The 26310-nt window shown below is 36.1% G+C and overlaps 1 protein-coding gene across 1 annotated transcript; it reads right to left on the reverse strand.

Moving 5' to 3' along the window:
- Positions 1–3117: 3117 nt before the first annotated feature.
- LOC581769 (RNA polymerase-associated protein RTF1 homolog) lies at positions 3118–21279 on the reverse strand. The gene is made up of 17 exons (XM_030998957.1): positions 21057–21279; positions 19903–20010; positions 19143–19266; positions 18542–18728; positions 17022–17290; positions 16507–16678; positions 15584–15667; positions 15029–15119; positions 13565–13647; positions 12053–12140; positions 8972–9079; positions 8490–8567; positions 7830–7951; positions 7035–7170; positions 6083–6190; positions 5437–5566; positions 3118–4862 (listed from the first exon to the last, which is right to left on the reverse strand). The coding sequence occupies exons 1-17, from the start codon at positions 21135–21137 to the stop codon at positions 4759–4761; spliced, it is 2073 nt and encodes a 690-aa protein (XP_030854817.1). The 5' UTR covers positions 21138–21279; the 3' UTR covers positions 3118–4758.
- Positions 21280–26310: the final 5031 nt, after the last annotated feature.

Genomic DNA, 26310 nt, shown 5'->3' on the forward strand with positions numbered 1-26310 from the left:
ATGTGAAAAATGACACTTTTTGACAGAAATGGCAAGGGGTTAGCCTATCATTTTTGTCCAAAATTCATAACTTTGCAATTGGCCCATTTTTATATCTTTTCATCTCTAGAAGGAGTGTATGATCTCTGTCTATTTAAAATATATAATTGCAGATCATTTCATGAAATGTGAAAAATGACACTTTTTGACAGAAATGGCAAAGGGTTAGCCTATCATTTTTGTCCAAAATTCATAATTTTGAAATTTGCCCATTTTTATATCTTTTTATCTCTAGAAGGAGTGTATGATATCTGTCTATTCAAAATATGTAATTGCAGATCATTTCATGAAATGTGAAAAATGACACTTTTTGACAGAAATGGCAAGGGGTTAGCCTATCATTTTTGTCCAAAATTCATAACTTTGCAATTGGCCCATTTTTATATCTTTTCATCTCTAGAAGGAGTGTATGATCTCTGTCTATTTAAAATATGTAATTGCAGATCATTTCATGAAATGTGAAAAAATGACACTTTTTGACTTTTGTCCAAAATTCATAACTTTGCAATTGGCCCATTTTTATATCTTTTCATCTCTAGAAGGAGTGTATGATCTCTGTCTATTCATAATATGTAATTGCAGATCATTTCATGAAATGTGAAAAAATGACACTTTTTGACTTTTGTCCAAAATTCATAATTTTGAAATTTGCTCATTTTTATATTTTTTCATCTCTAGAAGGAGTATATGAACTCTGTCTATTCAAAATATGTAATTGCAGATCATTTCATGAAATGTGAAAAATGACACTTTTTGACAGAAATGGCAAGGGGTTAGCCTATCATTTTTGTCCAAAATTCATAACTTTGCAATTTGCCCATTTTTATATCTTTTCATCTCTAGAAGGAGTGTATGAACTCTGTCTATTCAAAATATGTAATTGCAGATCATTTCATGAAATGTGAAAAATGACACTTTTTGACAGAAATGGCAAGGGGTTAGCCTATCATTTTTGTCCAAAATTCATAATTTTGAAATTGCCCCATTTTTATATCTTTTTATCTCTAGAAGGAGTGTATGATATCTGTCTATTCAAAATATGTAATTGCAGATCATTTCATGAAATGTGAAAAATGACACTTTTTGACAGAAATGGCAAGGGGTTAGCCTATCATTTTTGTCCAAAATTCATAATTTGCCCATTTTTATATCTTTTCATCTCTAGAAGGAGTGTATGAACTCTGTCTATTCAAAATATGTAATTGCAGATCATTTCATGAAATGTGAAAAATGACACTTTTTGACAGAAATGGCAAGGGGTTAGCCTATCATTTTTGTCCAAAATTCATAATTTTGAAATTTGCCCATTTTTATATTTTTTCATCTCTAGAAGGAGTATATGAACTCTGTCTATTCAAAATATGTAATTGCAGATCATTTCATGAAATGTGAAAAATGACACTTTTTGACAGAAATGGCAAGGGGTTAGCCTATCATTTTTGTCCAAAATTCATAACTTTGCAATTTGCCCATTTTTATATCTTTTCATCTCTAGAAGGAGTGTATGAACTCTGTCTATTCAAAATATGTAATTGCAGATCATTTCATGAAATGTGAAAAATGACACTTTTTGACAGAAATGGCAAGGGGTTAGCCTATCATTTTTGTCCAAAATTCATAATTTTGAAATTGCCCCATTTTTATATCTTTTCATCTCTAGAAGGAGTGTATGAACTCTGTCTATTCAAAATATGTAATTGCAGATCATTTCATGAAATGTGAAAAATGACACTTTTTGACAGAAATGGCAAGGGGTTAGCCTATCATTTTTGTCCAAAATTCATAATTTTGAAATTTGCCCATTTTTATATTTTTTCATCTCTAGAAGGAGTATATGAACTCTGTCTATTCAAAATATGTAATTGCAGATCATTTCATGAAATGTGAAAAATGACACTTTTTGACAGAAATGGCAAGGGGTTAGCCTATCATTTTTGTCCAAAATTCATAACTTTGCAATTTGCCCATTTTTATATCTTTTCATCTCTAGAAGGAGTGTATGAACTCTGTCTATTCAAAATATGTAATTGCAGATCATTTCATGAAATGTGAAAAATGACACTTTTTGACAGAAATGGCAAGGGGTTAGCCTATTATTTTTGTCCAAATTTCATAATTTTGAAATTTACCCATTTTAATATCTTTTCATCTCTACAAGAGGAGTATGAACTCTGTCTATTCAAAATATGTAATTGCAGATCATTTCATGAAATGTGAAAAATGACACTTTTTGACAGAAATGGCAAGGGGTTAGCCTATCATTTTTGTCCAAAATTCATAATTTTGAAATTTGCCCATTTTTATATTTTTTCATCTCTAGAAGGAGTATATGAACTCTGTCTATTCAAAATATGTAATTGCAGATCATTTCATGAAATGTGAAAAATGACACTTTTTGACAGAAATGGCAAGGGGTTAGCCTATCATTTTTGTCCAAAATTTATAACTTTGCAATTTGCCCATTTTTATATCTTTTCATCTCTAGAAGGAGTGTATGAACTCTGTCTATTCAAAATATGTAATTGCAGATCATTTCATGAAATGTGAAAAATGACACTTTTTGACAGAAATGGCAAGGGGTTAGCCTATCATTTTTGTCCAAAATTCATAACTTTGCAATTGGCCCATTTTTATATCTTTTCATCTCTAGAAGGAGTGTATGATCTCTGTCTATTTAAAATATGTAATTGCAGATCATTTCATGAAATGTGAAAAAATGACACTTTTTGACTTTTGTCCAAAATTCATAACTTTGCAATTGGCCCATTTTTATATCTTTTCATCTCTAGAAGGAGTGTATGATCTCTGTCTATTCATAATATGTAATTGCAGATCATTTCATGAAATGTGAAAAAATGACACTTTTTGACTTTTGTCCAAAATTCATAATTTTGCAATTGGCCAATTTTCATATCTAATGATCTCTGTCTATTCAAAATATGTTATTGATCTTTTATGAAATGTGAAAAATTACACTTTTTTTTCATCTCTGGAATTCCTCCTGGCCAAACAAGTGTAGTGGGGCTTTTTTCGGGGGTTAATATCATAGGAATAGAATACAAATGAGATAACGGTGAATATTTGTATAAAAACAGTGGGTTTATTCCTACAAATGTATGTACAGTTGTACACTCTAGTAGACATTTACAGGGTATACCACACATATTATAATGACCCCTCAATATTATTGACACGTCACTGAGCACTTGGGCCTTAAAGGGATTGTGAAGAAACCAAATTTACTGCATATTTTATTAATCAGAATGTGTTGCTAGGTAGGATAACCAATGTTTTTCCTAGCAACATATCATAATTTGGTATTGATCAATGGTCATTTAAGGGGCTATCCAAATTTGCAACGTTCGTAAGCATTGTGTTTAATGTCACCCATAAATTAATAACTGATCTTAAATGAATAAAACAATAGATTTGGAAATGTCAGGATGTCCCTTTTTTCTCCAGTTATATGTGGATGAAGACGAGTAATCTATAAGGAGTTGTCACATAGACATGTATGGCCAAGGGGGAACACCCATCATAATTGTTTTAAGGCATGTGCCTAGGACATTCCTAGGAATCAATCACACATTACAAGGTTGTAATGTTTGTATAAAGCCATTACCTTCTTGAAACTGAAGAAGATTTGCACCACATATATAAACAGTAACAACAAACCTCTTCATCAACAGTCAGTAACTGACAATGCAAATTCAAATGAACAAAATAATTTGCACACACGAAAAATAAATTGTTAATTACAATGGGTGAAAATGGATAGCTATTCAGAATTATTCATACAAACCTTTCCTGTAAAAATGATATTGGAGCCTTATTCTGGCAACGAAAAGGTGCAAAAGAATACATCCAAATTGATCAAACATGCTTAAAATTGACTTGAAATGAAACCCTGGTAATGTCTCAATTAAAATCTTCACACAAAGCATACAGAGTTATTGGTAAACAGCTTCTTAGAGCTACTGTTCGTACAGATGCCACACGATGAGTCTGAAGGGAAGCCTGGGGACCATTTCTCGAAACCGTCATAAGTCGAACTTCTTAGGCATCCAATTGAAACGTGCGTTATAGAATTAACGTCTATGGCATGTCCATGAACTTAGACTTATGACGGTTTCGAGAAACTGGCCCCATCTCCTTGATGAATTCCTGGCTCAAGGATTTGTAAAGTCTAGCTGCTTCACTCTGTCTAAATAAGTTGTATACACGGAACAACCTGCAAGGATGCAGGAGGGCTTTGCAAGCTTTCTTCATCATAACCATGGCATTACCATCATGTCTCTCCAGAAGAATTCTCACCACAGCACAACACTCTTGGTGTGAAGTCCCGAGTATGGGGGTAGTCATTTCCAATATACCAAGGGCAATATCTCCCCCAAGAGTACCGACAAGGGGGATTGATATCTCGGTGCATGCTTTTCAACCCGCGCAGTCGCTTTGATCCTCCGGATTCACCCTTGGGACCCTTGGGATGCTGCAAGACGATATGTCTCTCATTTTACATCAACAGTTAACAATTCGTTGCTAAGAAGCCTCCTTTTTAGATGCACCACATGATTGGAAGAGTCTTATTATCTCTCCAGGATAGCTGCATGGAAAGCAAGCTCATCACATGATACAGTATCCACCTTGTCCTTGTTGTGGAGCATAGATAGGTCCCTGAATCCTAGCTGGATGTCTGGAGGGCAGGCACAGTGCGCCTAGCTAGATGAGCCCTCTCATCTTCTTGTATTCGTCCAGGTTGAGGGATCTTCGGGGAGCACCCACAGGCTCTCTCTCCTCGTTGATAGCGGACATGGGACGGGAATCTATGTAAACGTACAAGTGAAGACAAGAGTGCTGGTAACACCTAGGGGTATGATATGTCATTAGTTCTTCATGAATTTTCAGAAAGAATAAGATCATTATTGCTTTATTATTCATCAAACAATACTTTTGGCATTAACCAATAATAGTCCATATTCAAAATATTTCAGATGAATTCCTGGTCTTGACTGATGAAAACAAAACATCAAGTCAGTTTCAGACCATTATACCGAATGGTTGTACGTTTTGTGCTGCACAAAGATTCAATCAGTTTAATTTTGGCCAGTACAAGAAGTGGGTTAGTGATGAGGAAAACTGCTCATGTTCCTGTTACAGCTCATTTGATGTATGTTATTTCCAAAGATAAAACAATGTCAGTCAGTAACTCAATAGTGTCTGACTGTGAATACTAGGATACTGCTAACGTATAAGTTTCACAGATAGGACATACATGACATATTCATAACTCCTGCAAAGTTCTACAGAATTTAATGTGGGCTGCAAAATGTATCTTTAAATTCAGCATCGGGTTTAGATTTTGAACAGATTACAGTCCTTAGGTAGTTGATAGCTCACCTGGTATGGAAACATCAAGGTCGATTTTAATGTCAAAGTCATGGGCCTGGAAGAGATCCTCAGAGACTTTCCTATCTGTGACCTTTGCTGGGACTGCTTCCTGGGTCAGGGAGGCAATGATATCTTCGTCCTGCAGAGACACAGAATAAAAGATTACAATTTCTATCCTGATATTTTTTTTAATTAAGAAAAGCTTTGATCATATTTGTAACACTTTTTTGGTATAGAGAAATCTGAACATTATAATTACAATCCCAAAGTAAACACAGTTCTGGGGCTTGTCTTAGAGTTGATATTAATCACAACTTATTTGCGATTGATATCAATAACTATAAGAGACTGCAAACTTGCAATCGATTAGTTAGAGGACTTGTGATTGATTTGGATCGATCACAACTCTTAATAAGACAGGGCCTTGTTCTTCTTTTTGTTTCACTTTCAGCATTATTGATCAAAAGCTTCAACTTTAACACCACATCTCATAAGCCAATATCTAGCATATTCATAATCAAGTTTGTCTGAGGAACAAGGCAACGCAGACTGTAATAAAAACATAAAGAGAATACACATTTTACATGCACTGCCTCAGTCTATACAAAAAGCTAACGGCATGGAATACAAGACAACTTTGGCTGTGATGACCTACCATTTTTTTCTTTAATTCTTCTTCTTGTTTCTTGTCCTTTTCGACCTTTTGCTGCATTAACCTTTCTTCTTCCAATCTCTTGAGAATATCTGCCGTATCTTCACGAGCCTGTAAAGGAGGAATTAGAATAAAAATATTAAAACAACTACATGGTGAGACATCCAGACCAAGTCAGAATAGAGACCAAGTCAGAATAGAGAGCAAGAGAGAGAGAGAGAAAGAGAGAGTAAAAGAGATGGAGGAGAGTAGAGGGATGGAGGGGATGTTTATGTACAAATATTTCTACAACTGGTGAAGGGCATTTACAATTATATGGTACCAATCTGCATCTGCATTTCATACCATGCTTACATAAGCTAGCTTTTCAAAGATTTACAACTTGCCAATACATAAATGACAATCCAATTATGACTAAAACATATGTTTTCAATTTGTTGTACATTGTAAACTTTCATTATTATTTTGAATACAGAATACAGTGTGAAGGATGTATCAAGGGGGACTCCTCCCCCCCCCCCCCCCCTCAAAAAAAAAATAGAGAGAGATAAAGTAATACCTTGAAACGATTTTGAAGCATTTCATCGCCTAGAACAAATTTTAAGGTGATAAAAAAGTATGTAGAGAAAAATATAAATTGAAATGACTAGCCCCCATGCATATTTATAAACCTACAATATGTCGAGGGGTTAGTGACACAAAGACGTAACTCTATTTTGAGAAAAAGTGGTTTATGTGTCACTGAGCACTTGGGCCTTAAGGAGTTAAGTCTTTGTGTTTCCTGGAAAGCCCACATTTTTCTGAACATTTCGATATCAAATACTCATTTTGGCAAAACATGGAGTTACGTCTTTGTGTCACTGAAACCCTCGATGTAATGTCTGTTGAGAGCCAGAAGGGCACATATACTTTAACACAGAGGAAATGATAGGATAGAGCTTGTTCAGTGTCTTACCTTGGTCACTAGTTGCGGCCTACAATGCCTGCGTGTGAAGGGATCTGGTGGGGCATTCTCAATCTCTTTGATCTCTTCTTTCATGGCCACCTCAGACTCTGCAATATTCCTGTTTCTGTTCCTCTGATTGATATACCTGTCAAATTTTACAACCAAAAAAAGAATTTGATAGACAAGTCTAAATAATAGAAAGGACTATTTACAAATGAATTTCATTATTTCTTCAATTTATTTTGTTCCTTATGCCAATTTCTTCAAATTCAATAGATAATGTGACAAGCATCTATATTACATGAAGGTATGAATTGAAATATATTTGAATTTGCAGAAAATTAATTTCAACTGTCAAATGAAGAACAGACGAATGAAATGAAGGTAGAGAAAATTGTAATGTACATCTTTACAAGTGTGGTAAGATTAAACATCGGTCCTTCACTATATAATTGGCACTTTTTTCTTTATTTATTTTCAATGAATTCTATTGACCTAGAGGTACAAGCGTTCAGATATAAAGCGGTCCAGAATAAAAATCAAGAACATTAGAAACAAAGACATATTGATATCTATCTATTCAAGAATCACTTAAAATATGACAATGTTAATATACAGCTTCCAAGGCCCATTGCTCTGCAGTCAATCTAGTACACTAACTGAACCCTGGACCAAACACCACACCCAACCAAAACCTTAACCTATTTGCAACTTTAACCCTAACCCTATATCTTGAATGAAATTTAGACTGAACAAATGTTTGGGTCATTAAAATACAGTGCAAATTTGAAGTAAGTTTCTTACGTGATGGCGTTGACCTCTCGGTTTCTGATCCTATCTAGTTCCTGTGCTCTTTCTTCAAGGTCAGTAAGCTTCTGAGATAACCCTTTCGCTGTCTCTTCATTTCCTTCCATCAATGCTAGGTCCTGAAAAAAGAGTAGAGTATAGTCAGCATGGATTTCGAATAAAGAAATAATGATATGGTACAAACTAAATACAGATACAGGTCACTGAAATGCAGTAAATATTAATGTTTCTTCCACTCAAACATTTAAGATAACAGAGTTAAATCAGTCTATATGTGTAGGGTGTTCTGATCATATGATATGGATTAAGAACAAGTGGTGATCCATAGAGCTTAGATCCCCAGCGGGCCTAGCAACATTTTGGAAAGAAGCATAAATAGTTTAGGTTTTTTTCTCCCATTTGCTCAAAATGTCAAGAACTTCAGTGTGAAAAAATTTAAACTAATAGTCTTTGGCAAAATTTATGAGCAAAAATGAAATAGAAGAAATGATACCAGTTTGTCAAATATGAAATTTTTGGGTACCATTGCAGCACATTTTCATGCTTCTTTTTGTAAATTTAAAAAAGAATCGTGTAAAAACATATTGCAGACAATTAGCTATTTGGCTAATCCATTCAATAAACACAGTTCAAAGGAGATTCATATGAAGACCTTACCCTTGATTTCCTCAGCTTTGTCTTCGTCATTGCATAGTTCCTAGGGTTTTTCCTGAACCTTTCTTTCTCATGCACGATCTGAATGGAAAAAGAGAAATGAACAAAGTCATAGGGGAAATGAAGGTTAAAGAGAAAAACAGTGTTTACTTCAAGTCATCAAACTCTAAAATCCCATGACTATTTTTTTTTGGTAACTGTCTGAATCATTACAGGCTTACAGAATAATTATCTTATTCGCAAGAATTCAAGAACTTTTTAAGTGGGTGGGGTATTCCAAGTCAGGGATATAATTAGAAAAAAATTAATGTTACAATAATTTGTGTCCATCTGTCTGGGTCCGGCTTTGTGTCTATTTTTCTGTCTGTCTCTCTCTCTCTCTCTCTCTCTGATTCCCTGCCTTTCTGTCTTTTGTTCAAAGACACTGTTTTTCAAACATAGCTTACGCAGGTATCTTTAAATGAAAGTCAAGAATGCTACGTTACCTTCTCAATGTCTTCTTCTTTGTACTTGTAGTCGAGTGCTCTCTTGATGATTGCCTCTTTGTGTTCAACATCGTTGATGGTGGGCAGGTCGTAGTCTCCATTGATCATCTAAAAAGAAAAAAAGACACAAAATACAATAAACGGCTCACAAAATCAAAATGACTGTCGCGACATGTTAAATTCCTACTACCATAGCAGACTTCAAAACCTGAACTATATCATGTCATGTTTCACAGAATAAAATAACAGGTGATGTTGCACTAGAATGAATATGCTTGACTCGACTGTCTGCAGGCTGTTTTTGAGACCACACACAGGCAGGTCAAAGATGGAATAAAGTTTAAATAAACTATTTTAGAAACAAATATAAAAATAAATTTGCAAATTTACATACCCCGGAAATCGATCCCGCATGGTTCATGAATTGACAAAATAGTAATGTATATAATACAATTGCGATGCAAAGGAGAACATTATTTCAAAGATCAATTAGTAAAGCGTGAATGAAAAATGTCTCTCTATATCAGTGTGAAGCCACTGGCTGGTGTCATCGATGGAACCACATTACAAGATGTTTCCAGAAACTGTTAAAAACATAGGAAAACTGGGCTCCGTTACTCTAAACCGTCATAAGTCTAAGTTCGTGGACATCCCATAGAAACGCATGTTTATTCTGATGCACAGGAGAAACTAGAAACTAGTGAAATCACAGTATCAGAAGAAATGAAGGATTGGTTGAAACTGTGAAGCTATTGTGGATACAAAGAACCTTAGGAAAACGGGCTTTAGCACTTGCCTACGTATAATAAGACTGTTGGGTTTTAATACTGATAGCCGGTGTGGTTTCACCCTAAGCAGCCACAGCCCCTGAACAGCAGATCTTCTCCCTACAAAAGCTGGCTGAAGAATGATTTATATACAAACTCCCACAGCATAGCTCAGTGCATATGAAAAGGAAAAACAGCTGGGTGCATGCCTAGCAATGCTTTCCCTATTATACTACAAGCAGAATAAATTAAAGAGCAGTGGAGCCTGGTGCCTCATTACCATAACAATAAAGGCTGCCCTTGCATTGATCAACATTCCTTGACTCTACAATGAGCAAGATTGTGACAAAGTACTGCAGTTTGCAAACAGAAAATGCCACATTCTTCCATTTCGACATTTTTTATGGTAGCTTTAACTAAGTCCACGTTTGCTTGACAATGGCAATGTTTGAAAAAATGCTGCATTACAGGCCTTTGCAAATGTAGTCTACAGCCTACAAAGATTAGGCCTAAAATATTACTGACAAGACTTGGTACCTGCGAACCACTGTTCCTGCCAAATTAAAGAATGAACACCAATAGCAATGCAACAATAACAAATCTAAACTAGATGGAATTTTGACTGCGCGCAGTCGAAAATGATGCCTCCGCCATAGAGCAATTTAAACAAGTTTGGAGTTTAAATCTCCAGTGGTTCTTGAGATATCATGATAACAATCTCAATGTATGGAATTTCATAAGTTGACCTCTGTGACCCTTGACCTTTGACCTACGTGCTCCAAAATCTAATCAGATTGTCTTCCTATGGTGATACACACTATCATTAAGTTTGAAGTTTAAATCTCCAGTGGTTCTTGAGATATCATGATAACAATCTCAATGTATGGAATTTCATAAGTTGACCTCTGTGACCCTTGACCTTTGACCTACGTGCTCCAAAATCTAATCAGATTGTCTTCCTATGGTGATACACACGATCATTAAGTTTGAAGTTTAAATCTCCAGTGGTTCTTGAGATATTATGATATGGTGATACATACTATCATTAAGTTTGAAGTGAAAATTCTCCAGTGGTTCTTGAGATATCGCGATAACGATCTCAATGTATGGAATTTCATAAGTTGACCTCTGTGACCCTTGACCTTTGACCTACGTGCTCCAAAATCTAATCAGATTGTCTTCCTATGGTGATACACACTATCATTAAGTTTGAAGTTTAAATCTCCAGTGGTTCTTGAGATATTATGATATGGTGATACATACTATCATTAAGTTTGAAGTGAAAATTCTCCAGTGGTTCTTGAGATATCGCGATAACGATCTCAATGTATGGAATTTCATAAGTTGACCTCTGTGACCCTTGACCTTTGACCTACGTGCTCCAAAATCTAATCAGATTGTCTTCCTATGGTGATACACACTATCATTAAGTTTGAAGTTTAAATCTCCAGTGGTTCTTGAGATATTATGATAACAATCTCAATGTATGGAATTTCGTAAGTTGACCTCTATGACCCTTGACCTTTGACCTACGTGCTCCAAAATGTAATCAGATTGTTTTCCTATAGTGATACACACTATCACTAAGTTTGAAGTTTAAATCTCCAGTGGTTCTTGAGATATCATGATAACAATCTCAATGTATGGAATTTCATAAGTTGACCTCTATGACCCTTGACCTTTGACCTACGTGCTCCAAAATGTAATCAGATTGTTTTCCTATAGTGATACACACTATCACTAAGTTTGAAGTTTAAATCTCCAGTGGTTCTTGAGATATCATGATAACAATCTCAATGTATGGAATTTCATAAGTTGACCTCTGTGACCCTTGACCTTTGACATACGTGCTCCAAAATCTAATCAGATCGTCTTCCTATGGTGATACATACTATCCTTAAGTTTGAAGTTTAAATCTCAAATGGTTCTTGAGATATCGCGCTAACAAACTCAATACAAGGAATTTCATAAGTTGACCTCTGTGACCTGTGACCTTTGACCTACGTACTCCAAAATCTAATCAGATCGTCTTCCTATGGTGATAAATACTATTCCCGAGTCTTAAGTTTAAATCTTAAATGGTTCTTGAGATATTGTGATAACGGTCAAACGGGACGGACGTACGGATGTACGGACGGACAACCCGAAAACATGATGCCTCAGGCACCACCTTCGGTGGCGGAGGCATAATAAAAAGAGAAATTTCAAGATAACAAATTTGTTTCAACCTATTGGCTCTCTCCGCTCCTTAGAAATAATACAGGAACACACCACTTCTACAATGCTTTAATTTGAAATTAAAAAGTAATCTTACATCTTCATGCCATCTCTTGAACTCTGTCTCTGAGAAATCCTGGTTGGAAACAAACTCCAGTCTGAAGACACGTTCTTGTGAAGCATATCTGTATACACGAGACATTAGAGTGATAATGCACAGTCATCCAGATACGTTTTTGCAAGCCATGAGATTTACCTACTTTCTTCAACTGAAACCCTTAAAACAAATAATAACAAGCGATAATTTTTTTTTTTAATTCTCAAAGGATGACATACCTTGTCAAAATATTTTATTTTGTTGAGAACATGAACATCAAAAAACACAATTTTGTTATCATCATTAGCAAGATCAACTATGGGTATCATAAGACAGATTTAAAAAAAAAATCCCTAAGGCAGAAAATCTTATACAACAAGGGATGGGATGGTACAATTATTAACACTGGGCCCCATCTAACAAAGAGTTGATATAAATCGCAACTATGTACATAAGAGATGGGAGACTGCAAACTTGCGATTGATTTGGATCAATCGCAACTCTTTATAAGACGGGGCCCAGGGGTCATTGTGAATTTTAATGTCAAATGCACTTTGACCCATTTCAAAGGGCCACTCTAACCCAACTAACATAGCCTTTCAAAACATGAATACACCTCTACTTATTAATATTCAAGCCTGTGATTTTTCAGAAAATCTCAAAATTCACCAAAAAATGATAACCATCCATTTTTTACAGTTCTCACGCTTGCTGGGCTACGCCCCTCGAAAAAGGTAATATGGTCACGTGGCCTTGATGACCCATTTGACGTCATTGTGGGCATGTCCGAATTGTCCTACAACTAAGAATCTTACATTAGGAATGACAAAATTGCTAGAAACGTACTGGGATTATCAACTGCATATTATTTTTCGAATAAAGGTCTTTTTTTCCCCAATTAATATCCTAGTTTGCCGATTTAAAGACATTTTAATGCCTAAATCACCTTCCTTTTCACCGGAGAGGCTCCAGCAGTGACGTCATAAACAGTTGCACAATACAGCTCCGAAACTGGGCTTTTTTCTGAGCGTTCTGAGTCGTCATTTTTAAAGCTAGATTCCAGAATTATTGATGATTTCTAAGAAAAATCATCATGTTCGGAATCTACGTCAAAAATTATTCTACATGTCTTTTTTTCATGTTTTAGCCCGCTTTGGTTAGAGTGGCCCTTTAAATGCTATAGTACAGGCATCAGCATTATACATGTAAATTCTTATCAAGCAGGCTTATAGAGTGGTGAAGTGTAACGTCATCAAATATCTATTTTTAGAATTTCTTCATTTTTTCTTCATTTTCCAAAAGAGCATACAAAATACTGTCCAAACATCGAAAACCAATTGAATATGTTAAGTATTTTGTATGCTCTTTCGGAAAATGAAGAAAAAATTAAGAAATTCTAAAAATAGATTTTTATGACGTCACAGCTTCGGTACTCTATATCAAGTCAAGACAATGGGAACTAATGCTTTTAATAACAACATTGAGATAAAAGTGATACTGTCTTCTACTTACTTAAGTTTGAGACCTTTGTTTGTGCGCGTGGCTCCAAGGGGGTAGATCTTGGCAGTTTCTACTACATCAATGATTTCTGCCACCTGCATGGGGAATCAAGCATAATTCACATCATGAACGATAGATTATTCATAAAAAGTAATTCTCATTCATTAGTAAATAAAGGTATTATGTTAAGGATAATGTTTTTTTCTTACAATGTTGTAAAGAAAATTGTTTTCCTGATAAAAAGAGAACAAATATATTCCTAAAAAGTCATTCTCATTCATTACTAAATAACAAGTTTTTATGTTAAGGATGACATTTTATTTCTTACAATGCTGTAAAGAAAAAATAAAATGAAATGATGATGGGAAAATAAATCATCTTTAAAATCTAAAGGTTTTAGGTCATCAACATGAGTATGTTACAAAAGAATAAAAGAGAGTGAACGTTTGATGGGGAAAACATGTCTTCAGTTTTAAAACTCTGAAAGTTGTGGTTTCTTGCAGAACCAGGCAATGTACACAACACATTTAAAGGGAGATGGTAGTCAGCTTCCATGTGCAGAAGGTCACAATTCGCTAACACCAGACTGGGTGGAAATCAAATTAATAGGTGCACAATTCTTGCACACAGTAAACCTGTGGTCAAGTTAAGAAATACCCAAGGGTGCGTTTATCATGTCTTGCCACTCAGAATCAGCGTTTCTATATGTACATATCGAACCTCACTATACGAACGTGATTTGCAGGATGTCGCGTTTATTTACTCATCACGAAAAGGCCTTGTCTCTGCGCAGCTGCTCTGCGCCGTTTGACCCAAAAAGCAGAGAGTTGCTCGCAGGTCAACTAGAGCGCGCTTTTTAATTCTCGTTTCTACTAGCACTAAGCTACTACTAACAATATTGTCACTTTCAAAATTGTAAGTTTAAAAAATCTGGCTCGATGAACAATGCATGCAAATAGCAATGAACGATGGACGAGTACACACACATGCTTGTACAACAACATGACACAGCACATGGCGCGCGCTATTTCTCCAAACCGAAAATTAGCCTGGGAAGGTCCGATTTGGATGTGTGTTTCAAAACAGCTTTAATATCATCTCTCATCTCAGAAACATGATTCTGTGTCACATTCAAAACACACTTTTTTTTTGCGTTTCAATATACCCATATCTGAAGACGTTTGAAAACAGGTCGCGTTAATCACCTTGAAAGTTTGCCTGAAAGACGCCGATTCTAGGCAAAAAAATGTACTATAAACGCAGCCCAAGTTTTTTGGAGAGTCTTTTGATGAGGGAAATGTAAGATAATGACTTTTCCATATAATGACTGTTGGCCATAAACCTGTAGGCTAATCCTGGTGATTGACTACACGTGTTATTGAGTAAACACTCGAATGGTGAAATGGTGTCGTAGTCCCATGAGAGTCCACTACTATGTGTCTTTAAAGATGAATGGTATGGAAAATAGTAACTTACTCTATAGACAGGCCTGCCATTATTCTGCCCAATACCAATACGTACAAAGCAGCCGATTGTAGTTCTGGGGAAGAAGGGCATATGAACCCACCTGAAATCAAACAAACGTATCGGGTTCCATTATACGACCGTTTTATGATGAAGGTTACTACATAATCCACAGCAGCATATTCAAAGCCAAGATATCAATTAAAAGAAGCATCTTAAGTCACAACTGCACTCGTAGAAGTTCATTTATATCAAATATTTAAAAAAAACATAGTGAAGGGCTTAAAACTAAAGCAGAGACAGAAGGTGGAGAAAGAGAGAGAGAGAGAGAGAGAGAGAGAGAGAGAGAGAGAGGGGGGGGGGGGGGAGACAGAGGTGGAGAGCAAAAGAAAATAGTTCTTAGCGAGAACAACAGTGGACAACCATAGCTCCCAGTAACCACACGTAAATACTTCATCCTTAATTAAACCTTGTTTGTAATAACATTATCATGATATTTCTAAGAAATGTTTCTCTATGAATACAAAGTACATTTAAATGTAATTTTTAGTCAGATTTAATACTTACTTTTCTATTTTATTTCTTGAAAGTCTGATCCTGTTCAGCTCTTCTTTAGTAGAAACAAATATTGTCATCTGTTCCTCGTCATCACTGAAAACATTTGACACATCATGAGAAACAATAATTCAGTAACATAACATTCAATCTAAAAAAGGGTCGAAAATTAAAATCTTCCCCGTTAGTAAGGTGTTTATAATGGTCACTATCAGCGTAACAGACATGACATCCAGACCAATTTATGGTAATTTAAGATGGTCTTAAACTAAATCAAGATTCCTGAAACATATTTTAAGAAGTGAATCAGTCACAGTGTACTACCAGTGAGAGATCCAGTAAATTTCTCAGTAATTTGCTGACTAGTTCGAGAGAAAATGGACACTTTGTAATCGTAACAGACATGACACCAAGTAGACAGGGATTAGTTAATTAATATAATGTTCAAACAGAAAACCTAATTGAGGTCTTTTGTTTGATACCAAATCAACCCAGGTAGCCAAATAATTCCTGGAGATATTGCCAAGTTAATGATTTTGGGCAAGTGAACATTTTTGATAGAACTTCCCAAATACATTTACACACATGCAACTATCTCCCCCCCCCCCCCCCCCCACATACACACACAGACACAGAAAAAAATGTATTTATAAAATAACTATGCTTAAAAAATCTTCAATTTGATTAAAGAAAATATATGAATTAAAAAGTAATTGAATCTCAATTTGTTTTAAATATAGGTGTTCATTAAAAAAATACCTGGAGACATATGAAATTGGATATACTATATCATGACTCGGTTAATTAAGCATGAAGAACAAATACAAGCATTGCAAAGTTTATGTACTGGGTAATAGTGTGATTCAGAAACAGATTAACAAAGTTTACCTCTAGAAAATTCATTTACTGGTCAATAAGAGAATGGCATCACTTACCTATCCCTGTCGGAGTCGGAAGCTTCTGAAGATGCATCACTCTCACCGGAAGATCTCGGGTCCTCATTCCTCTCCGCATCATCATCATCGTCATCATCGCCATCCGAATCTTCATCATCTGTGTATACATCACTGGCTTTCAGAAGCTCCTTCCTTGATGGTGCATTCTCAACTGCATCAAACATGAGATGATATGAATACCATTTTCTTTTAGATATTAGAAGTGAGTGAAATATCTTCTTCAAGTATACATGTTTAAAAATCTTATTAGATGATGGCATGTCCAAAAGAAACAACAGTTAATGATACAAATGACCCTATTTCTCTTTTAAGGACCTGTATTCAAAAGAAAATGTCTTTCAACATTGTTTCTTGAAAATCTGAGGCCATGGAAACATTAATGCTATTTAGAATTAGACACAAGAAGAACCTCCAGGGAAAAATTCTCTGGAGGATGACATTTGTACAAAACATTTTCAGTTCTACATAGGAAGAACACTCTGCTAGGCACCTACCCGACTTCTTTTTCTTTTCCCTGAGGGCTTTGAGATCCTCTATAGCTCTTGCCTTCTTGTCATACTTGGTTTCAATGGTCTGCCTCCTTTCCTTGCTACGGTTTTCTCTGGCGCTACTGTAGACGTTAACAGTGCTGTTGGGGGTTGGTGTAGCAGCAGCAGCAGAAGCAGCAGAAGACGGAGTATTGGCAGCTTGTTTCATCATTTCCTCACGTTTTTGCTTCTTGCGCTCTTTCTTCTCTTTCTTCAGCTTCCTTTCTATTTCATACCTGTATAAATTGTACAAAAAATAACTCTGCAGTGTCACTATCTTTTCTATGAACCTATTGTAAATACTTGAAAAGTTACCCTTTTCTAACAAGCAGTTCCATTTGTTAAATATCAAAAGCTGGCATAAGTGTACTCATCACGAAATCAAAGAAATGTTAACATCAGCAATTCCTATGCCATGTTTTACATTCTCTGATTAATCTCATCACATTAATTAATTCCATGGCATATCTTTAAAATTCAGGATTTAACAATAAATTACAATACCACTGTTGAAAAAACGGGCCCTAGTTTGATGATTATCAATCTTCTCTTAACCTCATGATTTCTTAGCTAAATACACTCTAGAACTCAGAGACGCCAAGTTCAAAGATCAGCAATGCGTGACATTTTCATGACTCGGCGTGCGAGGGTATAACACCTGTATAAGGTATAGCATTATTTCGAAATCTCGCGCGCTCATTGTGCGTGAGAGCGTTTTCAAACCCTCGAAATGCATGACGTCACGCCCAATGCATGACACTTGGTAGCTCTGAGAACATCATGTACTTTCTCTTACAGTTTGATATAAAAACTAACCCTGTACCCTTTAATTGGATCAGGGGCCGATCGCTGGCCAATAGCTGGCCGATCAGGTGAAATTGGATGATAAATTTGATCGCTGATAAATGAAAAATGATTGGAAGAAAACCCCCCAAAAGCTGATATTTGTTCAAGTTTTGGACTATCATATACTAAAAAAACATGCATAGCTGGGATTATTTTATCATTTGGAGTTGTTGTAGACCATGTTTGTTGATATTGAGTGCCTTTTCATGTTTTTGAAATTAATACTATTAGTCTAAGAGAAGAGGCAGAACATGCGAGCCGCCACTTTGAATTATAATTTAGGCACACATTTTTTTCTCCATTTTCATTAATTTTCATTAATTTTTTTTCTTCTTTTCTTTCGTCTAACTTTCAATTTTTTGACATGAAAAAATCTGTAAACATGGACTGCAACAACTTCAAATAAGAGAATTATCCAAGGTATTAGAGTGCTCAAAATTGTAAAATTTGGCAACTTTTGGAGGCAGATTAAAAAAAAAAAAAATCATCAGTTTCCCTCCCGATTTGCTGATCCGATACCGATATTGGGAGCCAAACTGCCAATTCGATCATAGCTCTAACCTACATGGTAATCTAAAACAATACCAGTTACACCTTAACAAGCAAACCGTCTTCACCTCCATGGTGAAACTATAACTGACCTTGTTCTTAGAGCATCTCTCTTCTCAGATCTGTTGTAGATGACCTGTTCTCTCTCCTTTTCTGTCATCTTCTCCAGCATTTCTTTGTCCTCCTCATCCCCGATGAAGTTCTCATCATAGCCATCAAAGAACTTCTCATCGTCTGAACCGGAATCAGAATCATCGCTCTCAGAATCAGAGACTTCTCCTACAATTAGAACACATAAAAATTAAGTTGTGAATATCATGCTTTTAAAATCAAGTGATATTTAACACCCTACTAGAGAATCAAATGTGAGTGTTATCAATCCCTTTCAATCATGTATCTTGAATTAATGCATAGTAACATTAAAAAAAACTTTCTGATACATAATTTGGAAACGAACATTCCTTTTTCCTTAAATCTGTTCAAAAATACAATTGGAAGGATAAAATCATTGCAAATGTTCTAAACATGGTATAACATTCACAAGTTATTTGGGGCATTGCAGCTTCCTAAAAAACAAACACAACATTTTGATACAATTTGTAAAGCAATAGAATTTTGAAGCTCTTTCAGGGCATTTATGGATTTGGCAAAACTTTGAAGCAGGACAGAGAGAAAGTTCATATTCTACTGCACCTTCTTCAAGTGAAGACTTGTCCGAGTCACTGATGACCCCCGATCCATCAGATGCTGAACGAGCAACTTTCTTCTTGGGGTTCTTCTTAATCCTAGACTTCTTTTTGTTGCCACCCAATGTCCACTAAATACGAAATAAGACCAAAAAAAGAAATAAACATAAAAATATTTTCCTTGGATATACATCAATCAACAAAAATGAAGTCAACAGACAAATACATGTGTACCAATATATAATGGTATTGGAGATTCATAGATATAGGGGGGGGGGAAGAAATAATTATTGCCTTATATCATGGAGAGGTGGAGAGGTGGAAAGGTGTTATGCATTTCACCAGAGTGTGGATCAAATGTCAGAGTTTGAAATCCTAGTCAAGGCACCAATAGTACTGTCAACCATAATTAAAAATGGTCTCAAACTTGCCAGACTGAAAACGTACAGATCAATTTACAATGCAAAGTAACAAATCAATATTCTGTTTGTAAAGATATATAATAATTTACACTATATATATATATACGATATAGCAAAACAGGAGGAAAGTTAAATACAGCAGAAAAACTATTTTTTCTTCTTGTAATAGCATGACACGTAAATGCATAAAGTAAGGTAAATATAATGTACCATAACACATCTGAAGATTTAGATGTTTGTGATCAACCTTAAAACAGATACACTGTAATACAAATGTTCACGAGGCATAAGGCATGTGCAGAAGTCTTAAGAGTGCAATAAATGTGTAACCTTTGCTCTACTCACATCATCATCACTCTCTGATGTCTCAGACTCAGAGTTACTCTTTTGGGATGTTGATTCCTTGGCTGACTCTGGATCTATCTTTTTCCTTTTGGCTAAAGTTAACAGTTCCTGGCAACAACAACAAAAACAAAAAGTTATTTAATAGAAGAGAGAGAGAGAGAGGCATAGAGAGACAAATTTCCACGATTAGGGTATCTCCATAAATTTTGTGTAATTAAATCTAACTGCAATCATTCTACTCTATACTATTTTGTAAAGTATTATTGAAAGCAAATATATTGAAATACGATTCTTTATATAAGACATCATGGCATGGAAGTAAACACAGATTGACATTCAGTATGTAAAACTTAAAGAAGATTGAAAATAAAAAGTTTATGTAAGACATCATGGCATGGAAGTAAACAAAAATTGACATTCAGTAGGTCTATGTAAAACTTTTTTCATGGAAGGAACAAAAATTCAGTGTTGTGACAATTGCGATTCACGGCATGTATAATCTGTGCATTTAAACCACTCGCACATGAAAGTAAAAGTTTCTCATTTTGTAGTATTGGGCAGTCACTATGGTATCTTCTCTAACTGACTTGTATGAGCAAAACATAAAGTAAAAACAAATAATCTGTCATGATAGATAACAAATCAAAATGCTCTTTTAGTTTTATCAACAAAATTGTCACCTATCAATGGCAATATTCCAAGAACAGTAATTACATTAGCTTTAGCTAACAAGTCATGGTTGTCAGTTAGATAGTTACAACTCGCACACAAGTCTAAGCCTGGCAAGGGGCAAGGATTGGCCACTGCATTATGCACATGGCACTGGCTTTTTGCTTCAAAAATTCATTCGTGAACAGATGAAAATCCAGTCACATTTTTATTATTTTTCTGGTTTTACTTTCAACAGATTTTGGCCATCCTTCCCATGACATGACCTTCCTCTATTCCATTAAAATAGTCGCCTATAAATTTTACAAAAAACAGAAGATTAAGTTAATGAAATAATTCAACATGCAACACATGAATTATGACGATGTTTTAATTATTGTTGAGACTACATGCACAGTCAAACACTCAATAGGCAGTTCACATGTACAGATACAGGCACTGAGCACACGCATTTAGACTGTGTGTAAAGTGAATGGAGAATTTACCTCTTCCAGATCCGATTCATTTTCCGATGCTGAACTATCAGAATTGATAACAGCTCTGCTCATTTTCTTACGTTTCGACATTTTAGTTGGGTTGATCACTCAAATGGGTAGAAGACGGAGTCAGAGCGAAGCAGTTATCACTTTTACAAAGCAGTTTCAGTCACAAAGGTCGGGAGTAGAGACGTATTTTGTTATCTAGCCTACTTATTTTAGCTCTAGCTAGCTCTATGCCTACCGCGCGTGCGCGTACGTACGTAACGCAGGCAGCTAGCATGCAGCGCACATAGCTGAGATATAATTATAGAGATAAATTTTTGTGTGCTAAATTTAAGAGTGTTATCATTACTACTCCATGAGCGCACGCACGAACCAAGCACAATGTACTCAAGACATAGTAAGTATGGTAGTCTCAAAGAAAATATTATTGATTAGGCGAGTATTTATTTTTTTTTAAGAGCAGAGGGAACTCCTCACGACCGGGCATGTAGAAATATATATGTATAGAAATAAATTTTAAAAAGTAAACGGTAAAATCACCTCACCCACACAAGATCCTTTTTTCAGAACCTTGGAAGACTGGTTGATTCTCAATTTGAATCCCTTGGAGAGAAAAAAAAATGAATTATTCAAATTGTTCCCTCATCCTCGATCCCCCAGTCGCCGCCAACCGAGCCTTATTAAAACTGAGAGAAACCCCTGTGGAATTCCTAAAATAACGGATTCCTTGGGAAATCAATCAGGGAATAAATATCTCCTTTCAGAATTTTGGACGGAACCAAAATGAATGGGACAACCGGGGCGAGTGTTCGCCTTCTAGCCCCCCCCCCCCCCCCCCCCCAAGTGAGAGCGCCTCCGGTGCGGTTCCAAATCACATGTTCCTGGGTAACCTGAGGACGAAAATATGTCACCGTGACCTGTACCAGGCCGTGGTGGTGCATACTTATGAACTCGACGTCTCGGCTTGCCTTGATTCAACTTTCCATTTTATTACAAAATTATGAGCGAGCTATAAGCCCAGCTAGTCAAAAGTCTGACAGTTCATAAATATTATACGAAAACTTGAGTGGCGAGAAAGGATTACACTACAGGCCCAAAAATATAAATTGGGTGCCCTACATTGTAACTAAGTTCATCAGGCTGGATTTAGGGTGCCAGGTAAAAATGTCAGAGGTAAAAATGTCAGAGGTAAAAATGTCAGAGGAAAAAATGTCAGAGGAAAACATGTCAGAGGAAAAAATGTCAGAGGTAAAAATGTCAGAGGAAAAAATGTCAGAGGTAATAATGTCAGAGGTAAAAATGTCAGAGGAAAAAATGTCGGAGGAAAAAATGTCAGAGGTAAAAATGTCAGAGGTAAAAATGTCAGAGGTAAAAATGTCAGAGGTAAAAATGTTAGAGGTACAAGCAAAAAAAATGAGTGCCGTCATAATATCTCAGCACTTTTATCACAGTCACAGAATGTCGAGACGTACAGCTACTGCATGGGCTAGTCTATTATATTCCTTTCTTCCATAATGTAAATTTGATAAATGGCTGTGTGTTGTATTTCGTACATGTCCTGAGGATATTAATACAATGTGGAAAATAGATTTTGAAATTAATTTCTTTTGTGATCAGGCTTGCATATAATGTATGAATGTCTAACATTTTTTGATATTTGAATTGATTGATATGTTAATGTTTGTGAAACGGACCGGTTTGGCCGGTGGCAGCCTACAACCTAGCCCGTGTAACGTTCCAGAGACGAACAGTCCAAACGAAGAAATGAAAGTTCTCGACAAAAGTCAAGTGTTAAAATGAGTAGTGCATTCAGTGCAAATAATTACATATAATCACGAGATATCACGAAAAGAAATATATATAGGCTGGGCGCCCCGAACTCTGCTAAAGCTTTAGCACCTCATGGCGGCAAAAGAAGTGGAGTAAGAATGAGAAAAACCAAGAAGTCGCCTGAAAAGTGAAAACTCTCTCCGAAAACTAAAAACCCGCTCCAAAAAGTAAAAGACCGTCTCGATTCAGAAGCTCATCTCCATTTTAATCCCTCCGACACGTGTGACCCCTTATAAGGGCGTGTCACTACGACGCATTGCGTCAAAATAATCCCCGGCACCATACACACCCATGTCGAAAGGAACTTTATTAATTTTGCGAACTTACCCTCCAGAGTTGAGCTTTCCGGCAATACTCATCGGCCTCGTAACTTACATAACTCTCACATTTGTGCTCTTTCGATCTTTAACTCTTTCACTCGACATCTTTATTAAATCCAAAGAACGCAAACGGGCCGGAAATATAACAATCCTGGAGGCAATTATTTGAATGATAATCGGAGCATGCATAGACAAACTTACGAACTCGCACAGAAACATTCTGAACTAGGGCACAACAGTCCTATAGTAACGATGAACCTTAACAACAAGCTACTCCCCCCCCCCCCCCCTCAAAAAAAGAAAGTTGTTTACTCCATTAACTATTCCGTTGAATATAACCCAATGTACACCCCTCTTTTTTGTTTCCCTTTTGCCAATATTGTTTCCTCCATATTTGTATTATTATGTATCCATTGAGGGTAGTCAGGAAAGAAACGGTGTGGAAGCAATCAGAAAAGGTTGATCATCTAGCATAAACATGTAAGTATTGGTGTGTAGTGCCAGGTTTTGGAGTCATCAAAATGATAAAAACTTTGGCCCAGTCTTGGTAAAGTAACAAGCACTGTACACAGAAAGATATTGATATGGAACTACACAAACATATGGCATACAAATCGGGCCTCATTTTGAAGCTGTTACTTGTCATATCTGGGATATGAAGCCATTTGAAATAGATTTTCAGGGAATACCTTTTTTTTAATGTTCTTCCACACTTGCATAATAAGAATGATAACAAACGCTCACAAATTATTGTTCACCTTTCCCCAGAACTGAACCTTCTCTTTAATTGATGTAACATGGGCGGCTTTCTGCTTTGTATCGGAGTAATTAAAGCTGCTTATTGATTTTCTCCCAGACTATTTGATACCGCAATAGTAATCGACAATATTTTATTGCAACGCGCGCACTTCGGGAATGTGATGGGTTTAGCATTGATGACATGGCTTTCTGATTTGTTTCGGAGTATCAAAATACCAAGCCCACAAGAAAATGGAATTGTCGGAAATATGCATTTATTGGAAATAACATATAATTGCCTGCCTGCTCTGCCTAGGCATTGACCACTGTTCGGAAGCAGGCGCGGATCCAGGATTTCTTAGGGGAGGGGGCCCAACTTTTTTTTTTTTTGCTCCCGAAAATTTGAAAATCGCGCCGGCCGAAAAGTCGCTCAGTGGGGGGGTACAGAGCACAATTTTTTTTTTTTTGCTCCCGAAAATTTGAAAAACGCGCCGGCCAAAAATTCGCTCAGGGGGGGGGGGGGGGGGGGGCACAGGGGGGGGGGGGGGGTAGTGAGCACATTTTTTTTTGATCCTCAAAAAAATTTCAATTTGCACCCCCCCCCCCCTTGAGCGCCAGGGGGGGGGGGGGCCCAACCCCCAAAAAAGGTAAAAATCACGTGATTTTACATTATTTTTTTCTCAAGGGGGGGGGGGGGCCGGGCCTCTCGGGCCCCCCTGGATCCACCACTGTTCGGAAGGATATATAAAGCAAAGCATATAAGAGGAAGGGGGAGAGCAGCCGGGTCACCGTGCCCCATAAGAAGAATACCCCCCCCCCCCGTCTTCATTCGGCAATAATCGGGCAAAAAGTCACAATCTGGGGCCGAAAGGTAAATAAATTTAAAATGGGAAAGTGGAAAATAAAGCGGTGGTGAAATAACGACTGCAGAATATCTCTCGCTGTACTTTTTCGATAAGCCTGATATATATCCCGGGTGTAACCATAACAAACATGATTTTGTTTTTATTTTATACCTCTAACATTTATACCTCTGACATTTTTACCTCTGACATTTTTACCTCTGACATTTTTACCTCTGACATTTTTTACTCTGACATTTTTACTTCTGACATTTTTTCCTCTGTCATTTTTTCCTCTAACATTTTTTCCTCTGACATTTTTTCCTCTGACATTTTTACCTCTGACATTTTTACCTCTGACATTTTTTCCTCTGACATTTTTTCCTCTAACATTTTTTCCTCTGACATTTTTACCTCTGACATTTTTACCTCTGACATTTTTACCTCTGACATTTTTACCTCTGACATTTTTTCCTCTGACATTTTTACACCGAGCCGGATTTAGCCCGCCGCCTTCACCTAGCATGACTAGGCCTATATACCGTCATGTTGTTATGGGCTGCAACACGGGTAGAAAACAAAAGAAGAAGAAAGACAACATTATATTTGCGTGGAAGGGCCCTATAATAGTGACTCCTCAATGTCAATTAGTAAACATTATATATTATTTACAATATAATATTATCAGACCTGAATATTATAGCACTTTCTCTTAATAATTTGAGTGCCACTTGCGACCATGGAGCTGACCTTACAATATTTATTCTTTATATAAAGCCTATACTGAATCCGATAGAAAATGATTCGATGCTGATACAAAAATCAACAAACTCTCCCTTTTGCAAAGTATTTATTTATTGATTAGGCCTATAATATTTGATTATTTTCCTAATCATAACAAAAAAAATGTCCATTTTGGGGTTCAGGTTGAGTTTTTTTCTTTTTGAATATGAACATAAAGCAAACTATATATGTAATATGTATATAATTTGTTATATGAGATATGCTAATACTCAATTCTTAATATCTGTTTACAAATAACCGTTAGTCCTTTTGTTTCATCATGACACATGCACTTTGGTGAATCTCAAGTAGTGCCACCGGCCTGTATGTATACGAGTGATCAAAACAAACTTTTTTTTATCATTTTTTTTGTTTTACTCGTCATGGCACGGTACTCAGGTGGGACTGCTTTCAATATTATTGTAAGTCAATATCTTTGCTCTGTTGTAAGCAAAGTTTAACCCTGAAAATTTATGGGGTTTCAAAAATTTCGGTGCCAACAAAGAAGTGGCGTTCTTAATAGTTTTGTAAAATTGGCTCAAGTTCAAGTTCATTTTTCTTTCAGAAATCACATGTAACAAAATATAATAAAATATAATCATACCAGTGCAAAAGTATCGTCTAGATACACTGTATTCCATAGCACACAATGTAGAATAAAGAAAGACGAGGAGACCTTGCAGGTTGAAGCACAGCTATAATGCATAGATGATCTGTATTAAATTTCTCTGCTTTTTAATTAAA

This window comes from Strongylocentrotus purpuratus, unplaced genomic scaffold (assembly GCF_000002235.5).
Source record: "Strongylocentrotus purpuratus isolate Spur 01 unplaced genomic scaffold, Spur_5.0 spur5_scaffold_5, whole genome shotgun sequence".
Taxonomy (NCBI): Eukaryota; Metazoa; Echinodermata; class Echinoidea; order Camarodonta; family Strongylocentrotidae; genus Strongylocentrotus; species Strongylocentrotus purpuratus.